Source organism: Crocuta crocuta, unplaced genomic scaffold, assembly GCF_008692635.1.
Source record: "Crocuta crocuta isolate KB4526 unplaced genomic scaffold, BGI_CrCroc_1.0 scaffold1075, whole genome shotgun sequence".
NCBI classification, from domain to species: Eukaryota; Metazoa; Chordata; class Mammalia; order Carnivora; family Hyaenidae; genus Crocuta; species Crocuta crocuta.
The window spans coordinates 307,610-330,827 of record NW_027527486.1 but is presented as its reverse complement, the minus strand read 5'-3'; the positions used below and the strand labels follow the sequence as shown (position 1 = coordinate 330,827).

Here is a 23,218-nt window from a genome sequence, read left to right as displayed (position 1 = left end):
ATTCCTTGGACTAGTTCCTTCCTACTGTATAGCACCTAGTACTTAGTGACCCAATGGGTGCCCACCCTATGGTCCAGATACCCATGCATGCTCCCAGAAAAGGACCGAAAAGACATGAACTGATAGGTCTCATTTGAACCAGAAACAAAGCCACCCCTAATCAGAATTACCAACTAAAAGGGCAGAGAAAGTTACTGAATTCTTTTTCTCTACCCTTAGAAACAGGATTTTTATCCCCTAGTTTTAGAAATCTGAAACAGTAAATAAAATTCACACATGATACTCAATGTTTTCCTTATCTCATTAGCCACTGAATCAGTGATGTGACTTCCCCCCTGCTCCACTTTCAACCATTTGGGGAATGTTATGTAGAAAAAGATTTAGATCAGCTGGCTATTAGGTAAGATTAACACACATGCTATTTTTCAAGATATCTACCATTTGGTCCCAAGCTTTCTATGAGTACAAAGATATAAAGCTAATGCAACAGATAAAGTAAAAGTTCTGAAGAATCTTAACCAGTTGAAAATACATGTTGCTGTTTTCTAACCAGCTGAATTTTTCTAATAAAACAAGATCATTTCTTTACTTACTACACAATATAATTTTCATTGCATAAAAGCATATTCATTGCTTCATATGTATCTAAATTGTGCTATGTTCTCTTTAATTATTAAAGAGAAAAAAATTTAATTAATTTTTTTAGTTTTTTTTTGAGAGAGAGAGGGAGTGGGGAAGGGGCAGAGAGAGAGGCAGGGAGAGAGGATCCTAAGCAGCCTTTGCACTGACAGAGTGGCACCCATGAACCATGAGATCATGACCTGAGCCAAAATCAAGTTGGATGCTTAACGAACTGAGCCACACAGGTGCCCCTATGTTCTTTTTTAGATAAAACTTTTAGGGAAAGTGAACATTGGTTTGCCATCTAACTGTTGTTAAGATAAACTTTTAAAAAGCATTCTGAACAGATGTGCTTGACTTGTGTCATTTCATGGTTTATAAAAATGCCTCAGGGTCTGAACATTTTAAACTGAATTCCTAGTAGATAAAAAGGGAATTACTTATATGATTCTATTTTTTTCTGGTATACTTATATACAGATGAATATTCATATTCATAACAATTCCATTTGAATGCTACTGATTACTGAACTGAAAAAGTTAAGGGCATCTGGTTTCTCTGTTTAAGTTTTATTCCTTTAAAAGATCAAAACAAACATAATTGTGAGAATTTATCATTAAATCAAGATTCTTCTTTAAAATCAGCTTCATTTATCTGTTAGTCATCTTAAAATTGGAAGGAAAGAAAGTAAAATCAAATCACATTTCATCCCTCCTACCACCTACAGAAAACTATGAGGTTTATAAAAACCACTAAAATTCATTTTATATATGATATATTAAACATACAAAATAATTTCATGCTACCTATAATCAATCATAGAACTTGCTCAAGAATTATTTATTGAGTATCTACTATAGGTTTGGCATTGTTTTAAGGTGCTAGGGATAATGGTGAGAGCAGAGATATGAATCCTGCATAGAACAGTTTATTGTCTGGAGAGACAGAAAGTTAAACAAGCAATTACAATAAAAGGTAGTGATTGCTTTTGTGGATGCATGAGATGCTATGGGAGTATAAAGCACAGTACCTAACAAGAAGGAACCAAAACCTTCTCAAAATAAAACTTAAGGTGAATTCTCAAGGATGAGTCAACCAGGAAAGGCTAAAAGGAGAGGAGGAGAGGTGGAGGGAGAGAGAAGGAGAGACTGTTCCAAAGGGAACAGCATATATTAAGTCCCAGAGCACACGATGGGTCCTAGAAACCGAAGTAAGGCACAACTGGGTCATAACGAGAGGAGGATGATGAGACGAGGTGGACTAGAAACAGGACAGATCTTATGGGGTTTTCTAAGTTGTGCTAAGTCATCCAAAGGTCAGTGAGAACCCGTGATAGGTTTTAAGCAGAAAAAACTGATCACATTTATCTTTTAGAAACATTCTGGTCGCACAATGGAGAACGGGCTGGAGGGGAGTAAGTCAGGAAGCACAAAGAACTAAGAAGTTGCTGGAGGAATCTAGCCAGAGGGTGTAGATTTCATGAATTGGGGAACTAGCAGGGAGGACAGAAAGGACAGGGCAGGTATTTTGAGAGATAGTGTTAGGAGGCTGCATACGCGATTAATTGAATGGAGCAGTGAGGAATGTTAAAAAGAATTAAGGAAAATTGCCAGCTTTCTTCATTGGAAAAGGGGTGGATGGTGGTTGTGTTTATTGGTATCTCAGCATGAGTAACATTTGCTAGGAGACTCCAATGACCTTATCCTTTTCAAATTTTATGTGGCGTGATACTATGATGTCACATATCTTCGTGGTCATCTTCCTCAGTCAGGCTTTTATGTCACTATGTTTCCTAAGCTATTGTTAAGCTTCTCTGACTCCTCTCCTTCCTGCTCCTCCTATATTTTAAATATTCCCCATGATTCTCTGTAACATATTCTTCTCAATCAGTTTACTCCCTGGATAGCCCATATACTCCAAGGCTTCAACCATCACTGTTATGCTATTCTGCTGCTGCTAAAACCAACAATATCACCGTTAATTAAAGATGGTATGTTTTAGTCTTAAAGCTAAGAAAATTATATATTTAATCCTCAGAACGACTTTTAAGAATAAAAAAGAGCATGGGTTCTGAAATCACAGACATAAGTACATATTCAACATCTGGTACTTTCTCCAGCTGTGTGACTATGGGAAAAGCTACTCACCTTCTGAATGACCCCTCATCTGTAAAACGTAAATATCAATGGCAATCTCATAGATTAGTTGATCAAATATAATAATGTATAAAGAGCGCTTAACACAGAGTATGGTACTCAGTAAGCACTTAATAAATACACAGCTTCACTATAAAAGTAAACAAAGCATACATTTGCAGTGAGGCGCAGTGAGAGCAGGGCTACACATCTGGTTAAAAGCAGTAGTGTTGGAGACACGATCCTTGGTTTAAACCCTGGCTCGGTCACTTTCTATCTATGCAATCTTAGGTCATGCCTGCTCTCTGAGCTTCAGACTGCTAATCTGTAAAGTGGGGATGACAACGGTACCTATCTCATAGAAGAGCTGTCTTCAGAAATAAAACCAAATGAAAAGTAAAGCCTGATATACTGTCCAGCACATAATATATACTCCATACAATGGCTACAACTTTTATTTTTTCCCCTCTTCCAGTGGGAAGGAGCTAGCTTGATTTGCAAAGGTTATGGAACTTAGAACTAAATAAAACCAGAACTTGAAGCCGTATATGGACTCTAAAATATGCTGATAAATGAACTTTAAGTGTTTTGCCTGAACATCTCAATTGTGCTCCAATCTCAGTTAAAAAAAATATATGCCACTGGTTTATATGTTATAATTAGAAACTCAGCATGTTTATGACTAAGCTTATCATGTCCTTTCTTAACCCCATTCTCTGCAAAAATACGTGCTTCGAGTCTCTGCAGTCATTATGTGTGGACTAATCTTTAATTCTTTCCTTTTGGCTTATGGCAGTTTGATGCCCATTTCTTTTCCATTCTTCCATCAGAATCTTTCTTTCAATTTTGTCCTAGCTCTTGATCCTTATTGTCAGCAGGCATCATACTCCAACCCCTCACACTGTTACCTGTAACAGCGTCTTAGACCCTTTTTCATTTCTAATTTCCTCTAATCCCAAATCCATAAATACTTTTGCCAGACGAAATTTCCTATGATATCTTTTAATAACACAAATCCCTGCTGATGAACCTTCTACATCTTGTTATTTCTTACCCCAAATTGCCTGGCTCATCTCTCAAGGCCCTTTTTGATGGGGTCATCAATTCCTACCTCACTTGTTTCTTATGAACCTACCAACACCAGCTCTTAGTTCCATTTAAACCAAGTTCCTCATTGTTCCTGCATGTCTTCTTGCCAAGAAATCTTCATTCATATTGACTCAACTTGTTGCCACCACCCATGGAAATTTTATCCATCCTTCAAACCAGTTTAGGTGCTAGCCCTTCAATGATATCATTTTCAACTACTCCAGGTCATGCAGCCATCTTCCATTTTTTAGCTTCCAATTACATCTATAATAAACACCAAATTATCTGGCTTTATCTTATCCAGGTTTCTAGACTTTTTATACTGTATATTTCATGAAAAATACCAAATCATTGGGGCACCTGTGGCTCAGTCAGTTGAGCATCCAACTTTGGCTCAGGTCATGATCTCACAGTTTGTGAGTTCAAGCCGTATTGGGCTTGACAGTGTGTCGTGCTGACAGCTCAGAGCCTGGAGTCGACATGGGATTCAGTCTCCTTCTCTTTCTGCCCCTCCCTAGCTCACACACTGCCTCTCTCTCTCTCTCTCTCTCAAAAATAAATAAACATTAAAAAAGTTAAAAAAATACTAAGCCATTTACTTATCTTGTACCCCTAAAGCAATTAGCATAGACTGCTCATATAAAAAATCCTTATAAATACTTATTCAATCTATTGGTACAAGATGACACTGGCAATTAAGAGTTCACCTATTAAACACATTCAGAGAAATGTGAGGAATAAGTTCAAAGTCATATACTGAAACAGCCAGTAAATACAGAGGACGACCTTCACCTCTTCTCTTTAAATACAACAATCAATGGACACTACTGCCTGGTCAAATTCCCTAAAGTACACTTTTAAGAATTTTATTGCCTTTCTCTAAAACTTTCAGTTATTTCTCATTGTTTAGATAATTCTCATTTTAGTATTTAAAATCTCTTTCTGTCTGGTTTCAACCTCCTTTTTCAACTTCCTCTCCTACTACTCAAAATATACTCTAAATAATCTAGCCAGTCAAAAATGCTATCCATCTTGCAAGGCCAGTATGAGTGTCAGTTTATCTCTGAAATTACTCACAATACTCTCAACATTTAATTTTTTTCTTTGAAATTCTATGGCAAATATTTTTTACTTTCTTGGAGTAAATTTTAACACATCTTTAGGTTATATCTATCATAGTGGACATCTTGACCATAGAGTTTCACATATCCTTCCAACTGTTATGTTCAAAATTTAAAATCTCTTGTCAAAGATATTCTGCCTCCTTTTTACTTTCAAGGTCAGTCAACGATGTTCTTTTCCATAAAGTTGGCACTGCAAGGAACAAGGCTTAAAATTCTGTCTCTCCTAAATCAACTTTGGTGAAATTCTTTTTCTTTTTTTTTTTAAATGTTTTATTATTTATTTTTTAGAGAGAGAAAGAGACAGACAGACAGAGCATGAATAGGGGAAGGGCAGAGAGAGAGAGGGATACACAGAATCTGAAGCAGGCTCCAGGCTCTGAGCTGTCAGCACAGAGTCCAACATGAGGCTTGAACTCACGAAAAATTAGATCATGACCTGAGCTGAACTTGGATGCTTAACTGGCTGAGCCATCCAGGTGCCCTTCTTTTTCTTTTTGTTCAAGTGATAGGTAGCTTGGATTGCAAATTGTTCTTTTTTCAAATCCAGAAGGAAGACAAGTTAACTCCTGTAGAACAGAGCTTGAAGCACAGAGTTTTAACCTTGAAGCCTGCATTACACTTATCCTGGTCTAATTCAACACCTAGCAGAGTGGTATACTTCTTAAATAGTCAATACATACTGCTTACCTTTGACTCAAGGCAAGAATTCAGATTTCTCTATTCTTTGTAAACAGTCCTGGAAGAAGCAACCAAACCTATGAACTCACACTTTTTTTTTTTACATGGCTTCACATTTCCATGTAGCAGACAACTTCTATTTAGATGATCTTAAGAAATTTCTTGATTAAAGACTAGTTGCTGTTGGTAAAGATGGTAGACCGAATCCCTGTATCTACTCTCACGCCTTTCTAAAACCTTCTATTTTACAACAAGGAATCAACTGACAAAGATGGGGAACAGAAGAAAGGAAGAGACCAATTTAGCAGAAGGAAGAGCTCTGAGTCCTAGGTCACCAGTGGGGAGGGCAGAGGACCAACCCAATGTACACAGCAGAATAGCTCTTTCCTCTAAAACAGAGTAAGGAGTTGGCAGCACCGGGTACCTCTAGAAGTGAAGGAGAAATGAAAAGTGCCCCAAGATAAGGATTGATTGGCAGTCTGTTTAACAAGCAGTCAGATCCCTAAATTCCTTCCCTCTAGGCTGGCAACTGCCTCTCCTCCACCCTGGCAGAACCCTGGAAGTTTATTCTCCGCAGACGGTGATGAAAACGGAGGAACTGGCGTAAGAGAAATGAGACACAGCCGCGGGAAGAGGAACTATAATAAAATGGAATCAGTTAACGTATGCACATAAGATTCTGAGACTGCTAGTCATTTATTCCTGCTTAACTCCCAGGAAAACAAAACCAAACAAATCAAAACAAAATAAAACAAAACAAACTGCAGCATGCCTTTACTTTAAGACAGGAGATTGGAGAATCCTTTTTTTTTTTTGGAATCTAGACGGCTCAGATTAAATGACTTAGCCATGCTTTCCTACAGTAAAGTTCGAGGTCATAAAGCCCTATCCACACATTTAGTGCTTACAATAAAAAATGTAGGCCCTTACTCTCAAATATGAAGAGAACATCAAAGATTAGCAGAAACATCTCTAAAATTAAAGTTAGAGACCAACAGAAACAATCGAGAAAACAGACTATGTAGGGGAAAAGAAAACTAAAGGAAAAAAATGAGAAACCAAAAAAGAGCACAATACAAATAGGATAAGTTCTAATAAGGATAGAGTACTATAGACTTTAAAAAAGAAAACTCAGAGAACAAAAAATGAGCTTTTAGAAGTTAAAAATAGGACATGAAAAACTCAGTTGAAAGTGTAACCAAATCCAAGTCCATCTGCCTGACATGCAGCAAAGCCAATCACTGAGAGAGACATCAGGTATGCAGCAAGGAAAGGGATTATCTGAGAGGCAGCCAAACGAGGAGAAGAGACGGGAGGGCAAGCCTCAAACCTGCCTCCCTCCGGGGGGAGAGAATAAGTTTTTTATAATCCTAGCAGTTGGGATTACATACATATTGAGGAAAAGGGCAGGGAAAAATTATGAGTATTCATTAGGGAAGATGGAGTATGCACACAGAACAAACATGTATGTAACATATTGAACATTGTTCACTGTGGGGTGGAGACTGAACACCAGAATGAGGCAAAATTCAGCCCCTGAGACAGGAGGTTATTTGAGGCAAGGAGAAGGAGCTAGGCGCATGCTTTGAGGGCCAGTAGAAACTGGATGGGGTCTGGGGCTCCTTATCTCAGGGAAAGAATGCAGGGTAGGGTCTCCTTGTTCATAGGCTGGAAACATATCAATTGACCTTGAGTCGTGGCTTCCGCAGATACAGCTAGTGCATTAGTTAGCAGGTCTAAAAAGACACAATATCTGACTGGGGGGGAAATAGTTCTCTGAAAGAAAAGCTTTAAGCTTTCTACTAGTTTCAACCTCATTAACCCTACAGGGCACAGTTGCAAAGATTTGAATGTAAAACTGAGAAATTCTTCTAGAAAGGGCAAAAATGAATTCGATAAAACTGGGAAAGTTAAAAATTAAAGTATCATCTAAATAATAGGAATTCCAAAAGGCAAAAACAGAAGGAAGATAAACATCAATGAAATGCTTCAAGAAAATTTCTCCAAACAAATTTTCAAACTAAAAATTCTACCTATCCCAGCACAATGGATAAAAACATACTCACAATTTATGACATCGCAAATAAGAGTTTACAATTCTAGGAGCAAAAGAAATACATACTCTTGGAGAGGAGATGGAGAGAGAAATACATAAGATCACATATAAATAGTCAGGGATGAGAATGATTTGGGGCTTCTCAACAGCATACTGAGAGGCAAGGAAATAAGATCCAGAAGGAAAAAATATTCTGAAAATAGAATTCTGTGACCAGCTAAAGAACTAATCCAAAGAGAGGAAAGAAGGAAGACATTTATGGATATACACAATGTCTCAAAAATTTTTACCTCCTGTGGACCCTTTCCTAAAAATCTTCTAAAGAATATGCTTCACAAAAGGGAGAATAAACAAAGGAAATAAAAGGAAAGGAAATAAAAAAGGAAAATGTTGTGTCCAGGACACAAGGGCTCCAAGACAGGGGGCGGGTCAAGGGATCTCCAGGATTATGGGGAGATAATGGGTTGACAGCTTTACAACAGGCATACAAGGAAACTGGTCCAGCTTATACGTCAGAAGGCACTGGAGAAAACTTCTTCAGGGGAGGAAACTGACAAAATACTCAAAACCCCTTAACATCTAGATGAGAGATTAGAAAACTAGTAATGAGTACAGCATTGAATTAGTGGTGAATACAATACTCAATAAATGAAAGAACAAGCCAATTATTATTTCAAGGGAAAAAATAAAAAGTTGTACAGGAAAGGTATATGACCAGAGTTTATTACCTAACTCAGCTATGTATTGGGTTTTCACCCAATCTAGACGGCTCAGATTAAATGACTTAGCCATGCTTTCCTATAGTAAAGTTCGAGGTCATTATCATAATGTCAACTAGACTTGCAAAATAACCATATGGGAAGACCATAGAAGGGAAAAAGTTCATAGATGAGATAGAGGCAAAAGGAGACAGCTAACTGTGCATATGCTAGAGTGGTAAGTGAATAAATAATACTAAAATTAAAGAGAGTCAGGAAGTAGTAATACAAACATGTAATTTAGAGATGTGGAGGTAAATATCAAAGTAATCAAGAGATGTAAGCAAGATAGTGAAATTGGAGAAGGGAAAGACTCAGAAAGTTGTTTCTGCACCGAAAGTTGAAAACTCATTTGACAAACACTGTAATCTATCACAAAAATAAGAATACTCTTAAACACTTAAGGGATAGTTCTAAGCCTTTAAAATTTGATGCAACTTTTATATTAAAATTCATCTACTTTTTTGAACAGTGAGAAAATAGTCCTAGGGGGAAAATAACCCATGGAGGAGAAAGTAATTTTAGAATCCATTTGTTCACTTATCAGATGATAATTTTAGGAACCTGCAGAAGTTTAAGAAGCAAGCTAAAATTGTTCAGTAGTTAATTTAGAGTAACAAATGAACAATCCTTAAAGTTGTATTTTTTGATCCAGAAGTTACATTCCTAGGAATTTATCTAAAGAAAGTAATGATCAGAAATGTACATGAGGATTTAGTAGGAAAGATAATAATCATAATATTGTTAATAACTATTTTTAAATATGCAACATTATTTATAATAATTTAGAAATAACAAATATTTCCAACAAGAGGTAACTCCTTAAATTTGTCATAATACATTCATAGGTAGGATACAAATATGATGAAATCCACACAGCCATTAATTAATGTATTTTCAAATTAGATTTAATTCTGTGGGAAAATAAAGATGACATAATGCTAGGAGAAAAAAGGAGACGAACCATATGTATAGTTGAACCTAATTATGTAAATAAAACACATACAACTATTTAATTATGTGAATTTGTATGAAAACAAATTCTCAGGAAAAAAACGTTATTTCAGAATGCATCAACAATGATAGTAGTGTGCATCACAGGGCAGAAAAACTATGCTTTTTATTTACTTCTCTGTATCTTATTATATCTCAAATTTTCAGCAATAGGCAGGCATTTTACATTGTTTTATTAAATTGCCATTTATTTGTATAATTTATTCAAGATTTTCCTTATCAAAGGCAAACATTTAAAAGTATCTAACGTGTATCTTTTGTCTATATCCTTGCAAATGTATTATTATTTTGTATGCCTGTATTTTTAATTCTTTTCCATGCTACTTGTATGCCTTCAACACCTTGCTGCTATATGCACACTGGAGATATTTTTCTAACTGCAGACCTATATTTCATAATGTGTACTTACCACATTTTAACTAACGGCTTTCCTGGTAATGGACATTCATATTACCTCCAAGAACCCCAGCACCATCAAAAACTACCCTGCAAAGACTACTTTCACTAACATCTCCTTCTGGACTGATAGGATGGGGATATTTAATGTAGGAATTGCAATACCGTCTTCCAGAATGGTAGTACCAACCTACATTCCTAAGGTTCTGTAAAACCTTAACTGGCATTATCCAGCTTTCTTATTTTTGCAAAACTGGTACAAGGTAACATCTTACTATTGCTTTCATTTGTACTTCTCTGATTACTAAATCCATTTGATCATCTCTTCATATCTGTATTTGGTTTTGAGATCTTCTTTTCCTTTGCCAGTTTTCTGTTAGGATTGTTATCTACATGTTGCTATATGTCAGTTAATAATCTCTTGAGAGTTTTAAATGTTATTCCAACTATTATGTGTACCCAGTTTTTTGTGGGTTTTTTTATTGTAAAGCAGAAACATTTCAGAATTATTCTTCAGTAATAGCAAATTTTGCTCATAACAGTAAACATTGGTAACATTTATCAAGCATTTAGAATGTGCCAGGTACTGAGCTAAGCATATTATATATACTTCTATTGCTATTACTTCCATTTTATATGTGGGAAACTAAGTAGACCAATGTTTGAGGTAAGTAGTAGAGTCAGGATTCACACTTGGGATCTCGGGAACAGAGTTAGCTAGCTGACTGTCTCTTACCTCAGGCAATCTGAATGAACTATGAAAAGGACCCTTGCCCAAAGGTATCATCTTTGTCTCCACCACTTCTTGATGCCAACCTGTCTGTAATTCTCACGACTAAACAGTAATTTCTTCAAGGAAAATAATTATAATATACAAAAATTCCCTTAACTAAAAAATATTAACTCTTGGATACAATAATAGATTAAAGGATTAACATATTAGCTGAATTAACTTATTACATTTTACAAGACATGTCCACCCACGTTACGCAAAAGATACATAACAGATGTTTCAGGAGATCTGAGGCAGGTGAACAAAATGGGTTCCTCTATTTAATCTCTTTTTCTCCCATTCCTCCAAGGTCAAAGGCTTTTTGTTGTTTTTTTCTCTTCTTGAATTTCTTGACTATTCAGGAGAGTTGTGTCAACAATTGAAAAATGAATATGTGGTTGATTTTTATCACGGTATTCATAAAGATAGGGACTTATGGTGATTCCTTAAAATCTGATTTGTCTTAGGCAATGATGGAGAAGACAGAGTGCTAGAAAATGCGTCTTTAAAAAATTAAAAAAAAAACAAACAGCCATACTTTCTAAATGTAGAAAGAAGATGGAGTTTGACAAATGACTCATTCTGCTTTTATTTATTATTAGAATCATTGTGCTCTGGGTACATCAGGCAATTGATGGAGTCTCCTTTATGAGCATAAGTAAAAATGAAAGGAAAAATAAGAAAACCAAAAACATGGGTTAAGACCTGAGTTGTGTCAGATAACTGTTGTGCATGAGGCAAGGAACAAATTGATAACAAACTGGTGTAAAAATTTAGTAAGCACTTCCTGGGAAGCTCATGTATACACGGAGTAGACTATGCAGAAGCCAGAGAAAAAGACACTCTATTGCTTTGCATAACTTTCTATAACCATAGGAAAAACAATTCCTGCTAAAAATGTGTAATTAACTGTTAATATTCAACCCTTCACTTGTGAGCAATTTTTACCATTTTGAGAAGCTCCTTGTCAAAATCAGCAAAAATAACGACAGCTAAATCCTATAGTAAAATCCCTGCAAATATTGCTTCTGTTCCTTTTTCTCTCTCTTCCATTCCTGCAACTCCAGTTATAGGTTTGACAAACTTCTCTCCTTTGCATCTTTTGTATTCTTTTCTTTACTTTCCCTCCTGTTTTCTTTGTGCTTCAGCCTGGATGTTTCATATCACCCTATCTTCCAGGTCTTTAATGATCTATATAACTGTATCAAACCTACTGATAAACCCACGTATTGTGTTCTTAATTTCAGATATTGTATTTTGAAGTTCTAGAATTCTAGATTCTTTTACAGAGACTCCAAATTTCCCTTAAAATAGTTCATATTATTAGCCAAAGTCACAGTCATTTTGAAGTCTAGATCTGAGAATTTGATCATAGGAATTCTCTGAGACTGTTTCAAGTGTGTGGTTTTTTCTCGGTTTCTCTGGTTTCAGTTCTCTCATCAGATCTCCTGATATGCTTGGTAATTTGCTAGAAACTGTATATGAAATATTTGAGAGACAGTCTGAGGCTGTGAATCATGTTATGTTTCTTAAGAGGAAATAAGCAATACTAGTAGTAGCACGGGTTAATTTAATTCAGTTAGGGTTGGTATCATTAAAAGTGGGATGGTATTTGCAAGGGCTGTGCTATATCTGGTTTGCCTTTACCCCTAAGCTATAACCCATTCAGGAGAGCAACTGAACATCTGGTTAACCTGGAGTGGTTAACCAGGCCCACTCCACTTTGGTTTGCCATGAATTCCAACTGGTGTCTCTCCAGTGCTACTGAAAGCACTATTCAGCTTTTCAGCTAGAGTTTTCTCTTTCACTTCTTCCTAACCTTGCACCATTTTTTGAATTAGAGAACGTCTTGAGAGGAATAGAGGTTCTGTTCTCACTGGAATCATGGCCCCTCAAATTGTCTCTCTCTCTCTCTCTCTCTTTTTTTTTGTAAGTCTCTAACGCCTTCCAACATTATTTTTGTTTTAATTTCACGTAAGTATTCTAATTTTTTTTTAACCAGGAGAGTCGGTCTGATGTAAGTTATTCCACCATAGCTAAAAATGGATGTCTTCAATGTCTATTACAATTAAAATCACACATACATCCTGACCCAGTATTTCTATTCCAGGACTTTCTCCTACAGATAAACTCATACATGCCCCAAAATATATGTGCAATAATGTTTATTCTAGCATTGTTTAAAATAGCAAAAGACATGAAAGCAGTCAGTAAGAAATAAAGTTCATCAATAAATAATAGGCTCAATATATTATCCACATAATGATGTTGTGGAAACTAATGACATGTATCTTGAGGTACTAAAATGGAAGATGGAGAAAAATGTGCATAGTATGTTCCAATTTAGGTAAAAGTGAACAAACATATGCATATGTATTTACAAATGCAAAAAAAAAAGTTTGAAGAGATACATTAGAATAGAGAAGACTGGTTGCTCTGGAAAGGGCCAGAAAACCTGGGGGCTTGGAGTCAGAAGATTTTTCATTTTTTGATAGTGTTTCATTTATTTTTTATACATTATGTGGTTTAATGTTATAATAAACAATAGAAAAAATATTAGCATGAGAAGTCTACATACTGGGAGTCAAAGAAGAAAATGGCAGCTCACAGGAGGCTTATTTAAGCATGACTATAAAGTTTACACTTTAAGGACAGATTGGATTTAGTTGAGTGAAAGAGAAATATGGGGCACCTGGGTGGCTGAGTCAGTTGAGCACATGTCCCACTCTTGGTTTCGGCTCCGGTCATGATCTCACGGTTCATGGGCTCAAGCTCCATGTGGAGCCTGTGTAGGGCTCCATGCTAGAAGGGTGGAGCCTGCTTGCAATTCTCTCTTATTTTTCTCTCTGCACCTCCCCGGCTTGTGTGCACATGTGCACTCTCTTTCTCTCAAAATAAATAAACTTTGAAAAAAAAAAAGGAGAGAGAAAGCATGCAGAGAAGGGAAGCAGAACATGGGGGAACAAAGGAGTATTCTAGGGAAACCATCAATAGTTCCAAACTCGTGAATGTCTCTCATTCCTGAGTTCTCTTTCTTTCGCCCCCATCAATTTAATTTCATTATTTATCTACATTGCTTTCTTCAGAGGCAACATTTAGTCTGATGGTAGGAAAGAGACATAAACATAGATATCATGTTGTGAGAAGCTACAGCCGCTGTGAGAGGAGTCCCCTCAGGGAAGTACAAAAAGCAACCATGTCCGTTAGCTCGACTTAAATTAGTGACAACAAATTATCTAGAAACCAAATGTAAGTTGTTGCAAATATAGGCTCACTTCATTTTTATTTTGATCTTTACTATTTGTCTTGCACATATTAGATACTTATTAATGCTTAATGGAAAAAGGAATTCAGGGATTTCTAAGCGTTTGGTACATATTGATAAACCGTAAAATAATCAAATGCAAATAACTGAAAGAAAATGTGAAATCCACAAAGTTAGTAAAGAAGCTAACTGCCAACATAGCATGGCAATCGTATTAACAATGTTCAGAAATAATGGTGATAAATTAAGAGCAGCAGAGGAGAAAATGATAATTTATTAGAGGAGTTCCATTCTTTCATAGAAGTAGGGTAATTTTCTTTCTTTCCATCATAACTGTGAGATAAAATACTCTAACAATTATATCTTTTAGTTATCATTGCCATACTAATCACATTTGCCCCCAAACTCTCATAAAATATAATACACAGTTGATAGAAAAGAATGAAAATAACTAAATTTTTCTTTAATGTTTAGAATGCATTTAGGATTTGACAATGATATGGGTTTAACAGTTGTTACTTGAAACCTTAAAATATTTTTTTTTGCTACTCTGCAAGTTAATTTCCTAATTGGTAAAAGAGAAGAGGTTAGATGAGATAATATCTGAAGGAAGTTCCTACTCACATTTCTGATTGAAAAGCATATGATCACAGAGACCATCAGCTACCTTAGGAGTATAGTACTTTTTACATAGCATACAATGTCCATTTTAATAAAAGAAACCTTCTGACAGGGCAGTTTCCTTTTGGTATAGCTTACTTTTTTATTCAGACCAAAAAGTTGGTAATGATTGTCATAGTTAATCTTAGACATTTGTATATCCATTAGAAGTTTAATTTTTCACAAAACTATATCATGAATGTTATCTGACTTTTTCCAAAATAAAATTAATATCATAATCATCGTATGATGGCCTCAGGTTTTTTTCCTTCAGATGCTTGTATTTTGAGAAATAGTATAAATTCTTACCTCTAAGAGATAAGGTTCCATTTGATCCAGGGTTTTTCCAAGATGCTTATCTGGATCTAAACCTGCCAAGAAAAGTTACATTTTTTTTAAAGATAACTATTGGCTTGGAAGTTGAAAGACACATTCTCCTTCCCTTTGCCCCTCCTTGCCTAAGAAACCACTACATGTATATTTTAAATTGCTTTGATCCTAAAGCAGAATGTGTTTTGCTAGTATTTACGTTCCTATTCCCCTTGGATAACTGGTTTTCTTGCTCTTGAAAGGTAAGTTTTATACTAAATCATTCCATTGCACCATATTAACATCCCGATGCACTGCTTCAATTCATTTTTAGCAATTGTAATTAGGATGGAAAAACAGGTTTCATTTCAAAGATAGGACATTTGTGTCCTCTGTTTTTTAATTATTATCATTATTTTATGGATGGACAACAGTGAGAATTTTCTTATGTGTCCGTATTTTATCGAAACCTTAAAATTCTTACATAAAGAATAAGAGTGGAAAATAGAAGAGTGGTAAGCCATTATTATGTCTATATAATTAATTCACTTCAAAGGAGGACAGAGATACGAATGCAAACAGTTATATTACCAAATTAAATGACATTTCATTTCAATGACCACTTGTGGAATAATGTATTTTCTAAGCAAAGACATAGACAACTCTGAAAAATTGTTATTGTACCAACAGCATGTGCACCCTCTTAGAGATGTTCAGCTGATATAGTAGAGTTTATGTAGATGATGAGGTATAGGCAGATGAATATGGGAAATAAACTCATCCCACAAAAACTAACTTGCCAGTGAAGAAAAAGTCACATGCCACAAGTCTGCTATAAAATGAAATAATTCATTTTAGATATTACATTCATAATACAGCTAGATATTTACATCCATAATACATGCATTGGCCTAGCCTCATTTAAATAAGTTATTTTTATTTCTTAGGGGATTAAACTAGTTAGCTTATTAATTACACAAACTGATTAATAATTTTCTGCTTCTACTTGAATGCCTTTTTTGGTAATATGCTATTTCTTATTATCACATATTAGAAGAAGGGAAGTCAGGTAAAGATTGAGGATTCTTCTGCCACTGAGTAGTTTTAGGTGAAACTTGAGGCAAAAAAACTCAGACCAGTAGCAATACGCAGACTTTCTGAGTTAACTCCCTTCACAGCAATCTTATTCTCATGGTGTATTCAGTAAAATTAAAATTTCAAGGAGATGTGTGAACACACAGATACACCAATCACTGATTTTGTCTGGTTCCTCCACTTGTACCACCTCTTAGCAAATCAGTATTTAGAAAGAACAGGTAAAGGAAATGCTTTGAAAGAAACACCCCTAAAATTGCCACCCACATTTAACAAGCATTAACATCACGTCATATTTCCTCCACAACATTTTTTTTAAAGAAATAAACACCACCAAAACAATAGAATGGCACAGTATATCTACTCTTAATCTATATCCCCTATTCCTTCTATATAATAACTACTCTTCTGAAGTTGGTGAGTTACTAATTACTCTTTTACAATTTTACTATAAATGCATATATCCAAACAATATTTATTATTGTTCATGTATATTAAATTTTTACATAAATGATGTAATCTCTAACTTGATTTTTTTCATTTCATACTGTTAAAGAGATATATGGATTACCATGGCTCTGGTCCATTCATTATCACTACTTCTATTAAAATGGTATTCTATTCCATTATGGTATGGATATACCAGAATTTAATTATACACCTCTGATAGATGAGTACTTGGGCACAAGGTTATTTCTAATTTGTTTTGCCATAAGTACTTTTTATGCTGCAATGAATATGCTTTTATGTGAAATTACTATGATAGAGGAGAATATACATATAATTGTATATATTATTGTATATGCGTGTGTGTGTGTGTGTGTGTGTGTGTAATCTTCAAGTCTATTAGATATTGCCAAATTACTCTTTAAAAAGTATTACCAATTTGTACTTCCACTTTTAGGTACATAGAATTCATATTTCATATAATATGAAAATAATTTAGTGGTGTCAGAATTTTAAATTTTTGCTAATCTGATATATATACATATATATAATATACATTTACTATACATACATATACTTTATATATATAAAATATACATATAATTGTTTTAGATACTTGTTTTAGTTTTAATTTTCTGATTACTATTAAAAGTAAGCACCATATCAGGACCAGATGGCTTCTCAGGCAAATTCTACGAAATATGTAAGAAAGAGTTAACACCACTCTTCTCAAACTACTCCAAAAAATAAAAGAGGAAGGAACACTTCCAAATTCATTCTATAAGGCTCACATTGCCCTAATATAAAAACCAAATAAAGACACTACAAAAAAGAAAACTATAGGCCAATATCTCTGATGAACACAGACAAAAATTCACAGCAAAATATTAGCAAACTGAATCCAACAATACATTAAAAAAACATTCACCATGATCAAGTGGGATTTATTCCAGGGATACAAGGGTGGTTCAATATTTGCAAATCAATCAACAAGATACATGAAATTAATAAGAGAAACAGTAACAGCTATATGATCATCTCAAAAGATGAAGAAAAAGTATTTGACAAAGTACAAGAATCATTTTTGGTAAAAACTCTCAACAAAGTAGGTTTAGAGGACACATAACATAACAAAGGCCATATATGAAAAGCCTGCAGCTAACATTATTCTCAATGGTAAAAAACAGAGCTTTTCCTCTAATGTTAGGACTAAGACAACAATATTCACTATCCTCCCTTTTATTCAGCATAGTACTAGAAGTCCTAGACACAGCAATCAGGCAAGAAAAAGAAATAAAAGACATCCAGATTGGTAAAGAAGAAGTAAAATTTTCACTATTTGCAGATGACATGATATTTTATATAGAAAATTCTACAGACTTCACCAAGAACCTGATAAAACTGATAAATGGATTTAGTAAAGGATACACAATTCATGTACAAATAATCTGCTGCACTCCTATGTACTAATAATAATGTAGGAGAAAAATTAAGAAAATAATCCCATTTACAATAGCACCAAAAAGAATAAAATACCTAGGAATAAGCTTAACAAAGAAAGTGAAAGACCTAATTCCAAAAAAATATAAATCAATGATAAAAGAAATTGAACATGACCAAAAAAAAAAAAAAAAAGGAAAGATATTCCATTTTGGAATTGGAATCCAATTCCAATTGGAATTGGAAGAAATAATACTGTTAAAACATAGACACTTGCTGAAGCAATTTACAGATTTAATACAATCCCTATCAAAATACCAATAACATTCTTCACAAAACAAGAACAGATAATCCTAAAATTTGTATGGAACCACAAAAGTCTCCTAATAGCCAAAGTAATCTCAAGAAAGAAGAACACAGCTGGAGGTATTACAATCCCAGATTTCAAGATATACTGCAAAGCTCTAATGATCAAAACAGTTTGGTACTCGTATAAAAACAGACACACAGATCAATGGAGCAAAATGGAGAGCCTGGAAATAAACCCACGCATTCATGGTCAATTAATCTATGACAAAGGGGGCAAGCATACACCTTAGGGGAAAAGACAGTCTCCAACAAATGGTGGTGGGAAAACTGGTCAGCTACATGCAAAATAATGAAACTGGACCATTTCTTAAAAATAAAATGGATTAAAGACCTATATGTGAGACCCAAAATCATAAAATTCCTAGAAGAAAACAGGTAGTAATTTTTTTGACATCACCAATAGAAACACTTTTCTAGATATGTCTCCTCTGGTGAAGAAAACAAGAGCAAAATCAAACTATTGAGACAACACCAAAATAAAAAGCTTTTTGCACAGTGAAGGAAACCATCAACAAAACAAAAACAAAAAGGCAACCTACTGAATGGGAAAAGATACTTGCAAATAATATAACCAGTAAGGGGTTAATATATAAAATACATAAACAACTTATACAACACCAAAACCACCCACAAATAATCTGATTTAAAAATGGGTGACAACCTGGGACACCTGGGTGGCTTAGTTGGTTCAATATCTGACTCTTGATTTCAGCTCAGGTCATCATCTCACAATTCATGAGATCAAGCCCCGTGTCAGGCTCTGCAATTCGCAAAGCCTGCTTGGGATTCTCTCTCTCTCTCTCACTCTCTCACTGCCCCTCCCCTGCTCACGTGCCTGCACACGTGCTCTCTCTCTCTCAAATTAAACAAACATTTTTAAAAACTGGGCAAATACCTGATTAGACGATTTTTTTTTTTTCAAAGAAGACATACAGATGGCCAACAGTCACATTAAAAGATGCTCAATATCACTGGTCATCAGGGAAATGCAAATCAAAACCACAAGAAGGTATCAATTTATACCTGTTGGAATGGCTAAAATAAAAAACATAAGAAATAAACGTTTGTGGGCATGTGGAGAAAAAGAAACATGTGCACTGTTGGTGGGAATGCAAATTGGTACAGATACTATGGAACAAAAGAAAGGTTTTTCAAAAAATTATGCTTTATGTATTTGAGCGTTGTGTTGTTATGTGCATACACATTCATAATCTCTAAAATTTCTTTTTTTAAATGTTTCTTAAAAATTTATTTCTGAGAGAGAGAGACAGTGTGAGCCGGGGAGGGTCTGAGAGAGAGGGAGACACAGAATCAGAAGACAGGCTCCAGGCTCTAAGCTAGCTGTCATCACAGAGCCTGATGAGGGGCTCGAACCCACAAACTGTGAGATCATGACCTGAGCTGAAGTCGGACGCTTAATTGACTGAGCCACCCGGGTGCCCCTAAAACTTCTTGATAAGGTTATTTCTTTATCTACAAGTAACAACCTATTCATCTCCATATGTGGCTTTTATCTTATATTCTATTTACCAACATCACAACACAAGCTTTATTTTATTAATATTTTATTGGCATATGTTTTTCTATCATTTATTCTCAAATTTTCTATGTGCTTTTGTTTTACATGCCACTTATAAACTACATATAATTGGATTTTTAAATTTTATCTTATCTTATAAATACAACTCCAAAGAGTGCAGTTTAAATATCTTAAATCCTTAACATTTTATGTTATATGTCTGGGTTGGTTTCTATCATCTTATTTTAGATTTCCTATTATATTAAGCTTTATACAAATTTGTTGCTTTGCTCTTTTCTGCTTCATGCTATAATAAAAGGACTTTTGTCTGTTTCCTCTACTGATTAGGAAGCTATAGAATGAATTTCTATTCTTCCAGTAGTCACTTGTAATTTTTAATATACATTCAAACCATATTTTTAAAGTCTGAATGTATTATGTAAGATGGGGCACCTGAGTGGCTCAGTTGGTTAAGCGTCCAACTTTGGCTAAGGTGATGAACTTGTAGTTTGTGAGTTTGGGCCCAGCATGGGACCTTGTGCTAGCAGCTGAGTCTAGAGCCTGCCTCAGATTCTGTCTCTCCCCCTCTCTGTCCCTCCCCTGCTCATGCTCTCTCTCTCTCTCTCTCTCAAAAATGAATAAAAATTAAAAAAAAATTAAATGTATTATATAAGAACTATGAATCTTAGAATATAAAAATATAAACCTAACTATCTGTTTAGCATCCTTTTGACTAAGAGAAATAAGCATGTTTTCACTGGTACTAAATACGTCCTACCATTTTAGTTGTTATTATTGCATTAATTCTTATTTCCACCAGTTTTGGCAAGAAAAATTAAGCCCGCTAGCATATTCTACTATGTCTATGTTCACAATTATTTCTCATTAGTTTCTCCTGGAATTCAATGTACTTCTAACTAAAATCCATTCTTTATATTTTTTACTGAAGATCTGTGATTGGCAAAATCTCTTAGGTTTTAGATGTCTGATAATGTCCTATTTACCTCTCATCATTACACAATAGTTTAGTTATAATATATTACTTCTTCAGAAATTAGGTGTTCCTAATAAGATTTAGGTTGTTACCTTAATAGTGGCTCCCATATAAGGAATATTTATTTTTTCTGTGCTAAATTATCCAGTTTTCAATGTACTTGTGACATTCTACAATTTTAATATAATGTGTGCAAATGTATGTTTTTTTAAATGTTTATTTATTTTGAGAGAGAGAAGGTGTAAGGCGTGGGGGAGAGCTAGAATTCCAAGCAAGCTCTGGGCTGTCAAAATGGATCCCAACACAGGGCTTGAGCTCGGGAGCCCTGAGTTCATGACCTTAGCCAAAGTTAGACGCTTAACTGACTGAGCCACCCAGGTGCCCCAGTTTATTTTTATTTACACTATATACTACCTAATGTACACTTTCAATTCTAAAACTTACATTTTTCTTCCAGTCTAGAAAATTTTCAGTCATTGTATCTGTAAATACTGTTTTTCTGCTATTTTTTTGTAACATCTATTACACAAATCTTGCAATTTCCCAATATATCCTCCATATTTTTAAATTGCTCTTTCAATTTGTTTTTCTCTTTATGTTGTCTTTTGGGTCAATTATTTTTCCTGCTTCATTCATTCTCTCCTTGACTTGACTCACCTACAGTTTATTTAATCCACTGAGATTTTTTTTTTAAGTGACTTTTTAAAAAATGTTTATTTATTTTGTGTGTGTGTGTGTGTGTGAGAGAGAGAGAGAGAGAGAGAGAGAGAGAGAGAATCCCAAGCAGGCTCTGTGCTGTCTGAGCAGAGCCCAATACAGGGTTGGACCTCATGAACTGTGAGATCATGACCTGGGCCAAAATCAAGAATAGGACACCCAAATGACTGAGCCACCCAAGTGCCCCTCCAGTTACTTTTCACAACAGTCTGTTGCTGTTCCAATGTGATTTTTCTAATTGATTGATTTTCTTTAATGGATGTTTTATTTTTCTTCATCTCTTTGAGATTCTTCATATAGGACACTTTCAGTCTGTTTTCCCCCAGGATGATGATCTCCTAAGTGCTTTTGCCTGCTTCCTAGCCTTTTGCACTACAGCCCCACAGTTCAGTCCTGTTTATTATTTTGTATGTGTACTCATTTCTACTTCACAGAGATGTTGTTTATAATGTTTTCCAGACCAGCTATGTCTTTCATACTTTTCCTTCATATCTTTATCTATTACTGTGGTCTTGAGATGGGAATATGGAACATTTAAAGCATGAATGTACAAGGCCAGCATGACTGGAAGTCTCTTTTTAGCTTTCCTTCCAATTCTTTGGTTCTTACATATTGGTCATACATCATAACCTATCTCACTCAGTACTCGGCCACTATGCTACACATCATTAAAATCATTTTAAAAGTCTCTCATGATTGAATCTAATAATTTATGTTTTGCTTCTCTGTAAGGATCTGGGAATAAATAAATGCCTGTCTAAAAGTCATGAAGGGAATTTAAGAGCATATGGTTTTACATAGGTAGACACTGGAAGATCAAACTGATAATCTTCCCATTTCTCTTGCAGTCTTTTAATTCATTATAGAATCACCAGGCCTCAGCTCTGAACTGTTAACATATAGAAATAGCTGTTATGTCTCATTTCAGAGACTGCTGCATTCCATGACGGATAAAGTAATTTGGCTTGCCTTTAGATAAGAGTCAGTAAAATCTGTAAACATAAGCCACATTGGGGATAATTTTTCCACATGAATCTGTGATCATCACACAGATACTTTGTTAAAAATTAGTTATTTCAAGTTTTTCCTTATCCATTGAAGTATTTTCAATTTATTTATTCCTGGAGCAAGCACTGAACATTCTATGGCACTAAAAATACCAAATCAAAGTTTAAAACTTTAAAGATTTTCAAATATTTTCCTGAAGCACATTATAGACCATTTCACTACAGTAGAAAATTATGGTAAAGCTATAAAATAGCTAAAATAAAAGAGCCACATTCCTCTTTTCTCAGAGTTAATAATGAAATAAGCTGCATGTGTAAGTCTTTATAGTATGATAATGGGGTTTGTGTCATGTGTAGTGAGCATGATAAGTTCTATGATTCATGGCCTGATGCTTTAGACATTTCACACAGGGAAGACGACCAATCAGTAACATTTCACATACACAAAGCAATAGATGATTCCAGTGGACATTATAAGACCAAAAGAATGGCAAGACCTGAGAAATAAACAACTTTGACACATTGTAAATTTATAGGAGGTTTTGTATGGTGATTTTGGTAGGCTTCTTTGGCATGAAAAATGATTTAAAAGTTCTTATCTCATGATCTGATGTTATTTAAACAGACTATAATTCTTTTCCAAAAAATGGCTGAATTCTATAATGAAACTATTTGTCTAGGTTGACTAAAATAGTCTACATATTCTCTTGAAAGGATCTTTCTACTTTAAAACAACACTGTATATGATGCACA

The 23,218-nt window shown here is 34.8% G+C and overlaps 1 protein-coding gene across 1 annotated transcript in view; it reads right to left on the bottom strand.

Moving 5' to 3' along the window:
* Positions 1 to 23,218, bottom strand: part of DPH6 (diphthamine biosynthesis 6) — a 162,864-nt gene that overhangs the window by 19,952 nt on the left and 119,694 nt on the right. Inside the window, exon 6 of the mRNA XM_077764001.1 lies at positions 14,878 to 14,939. Within this exon, the coding sequence (XP_077620127.1) occupies positions 14,878 to 14,939 (62 nt within the window). The remainder of the gene's footprint in view (positions 1 to 14,877; positions 14,940 to 23,218) is intronic.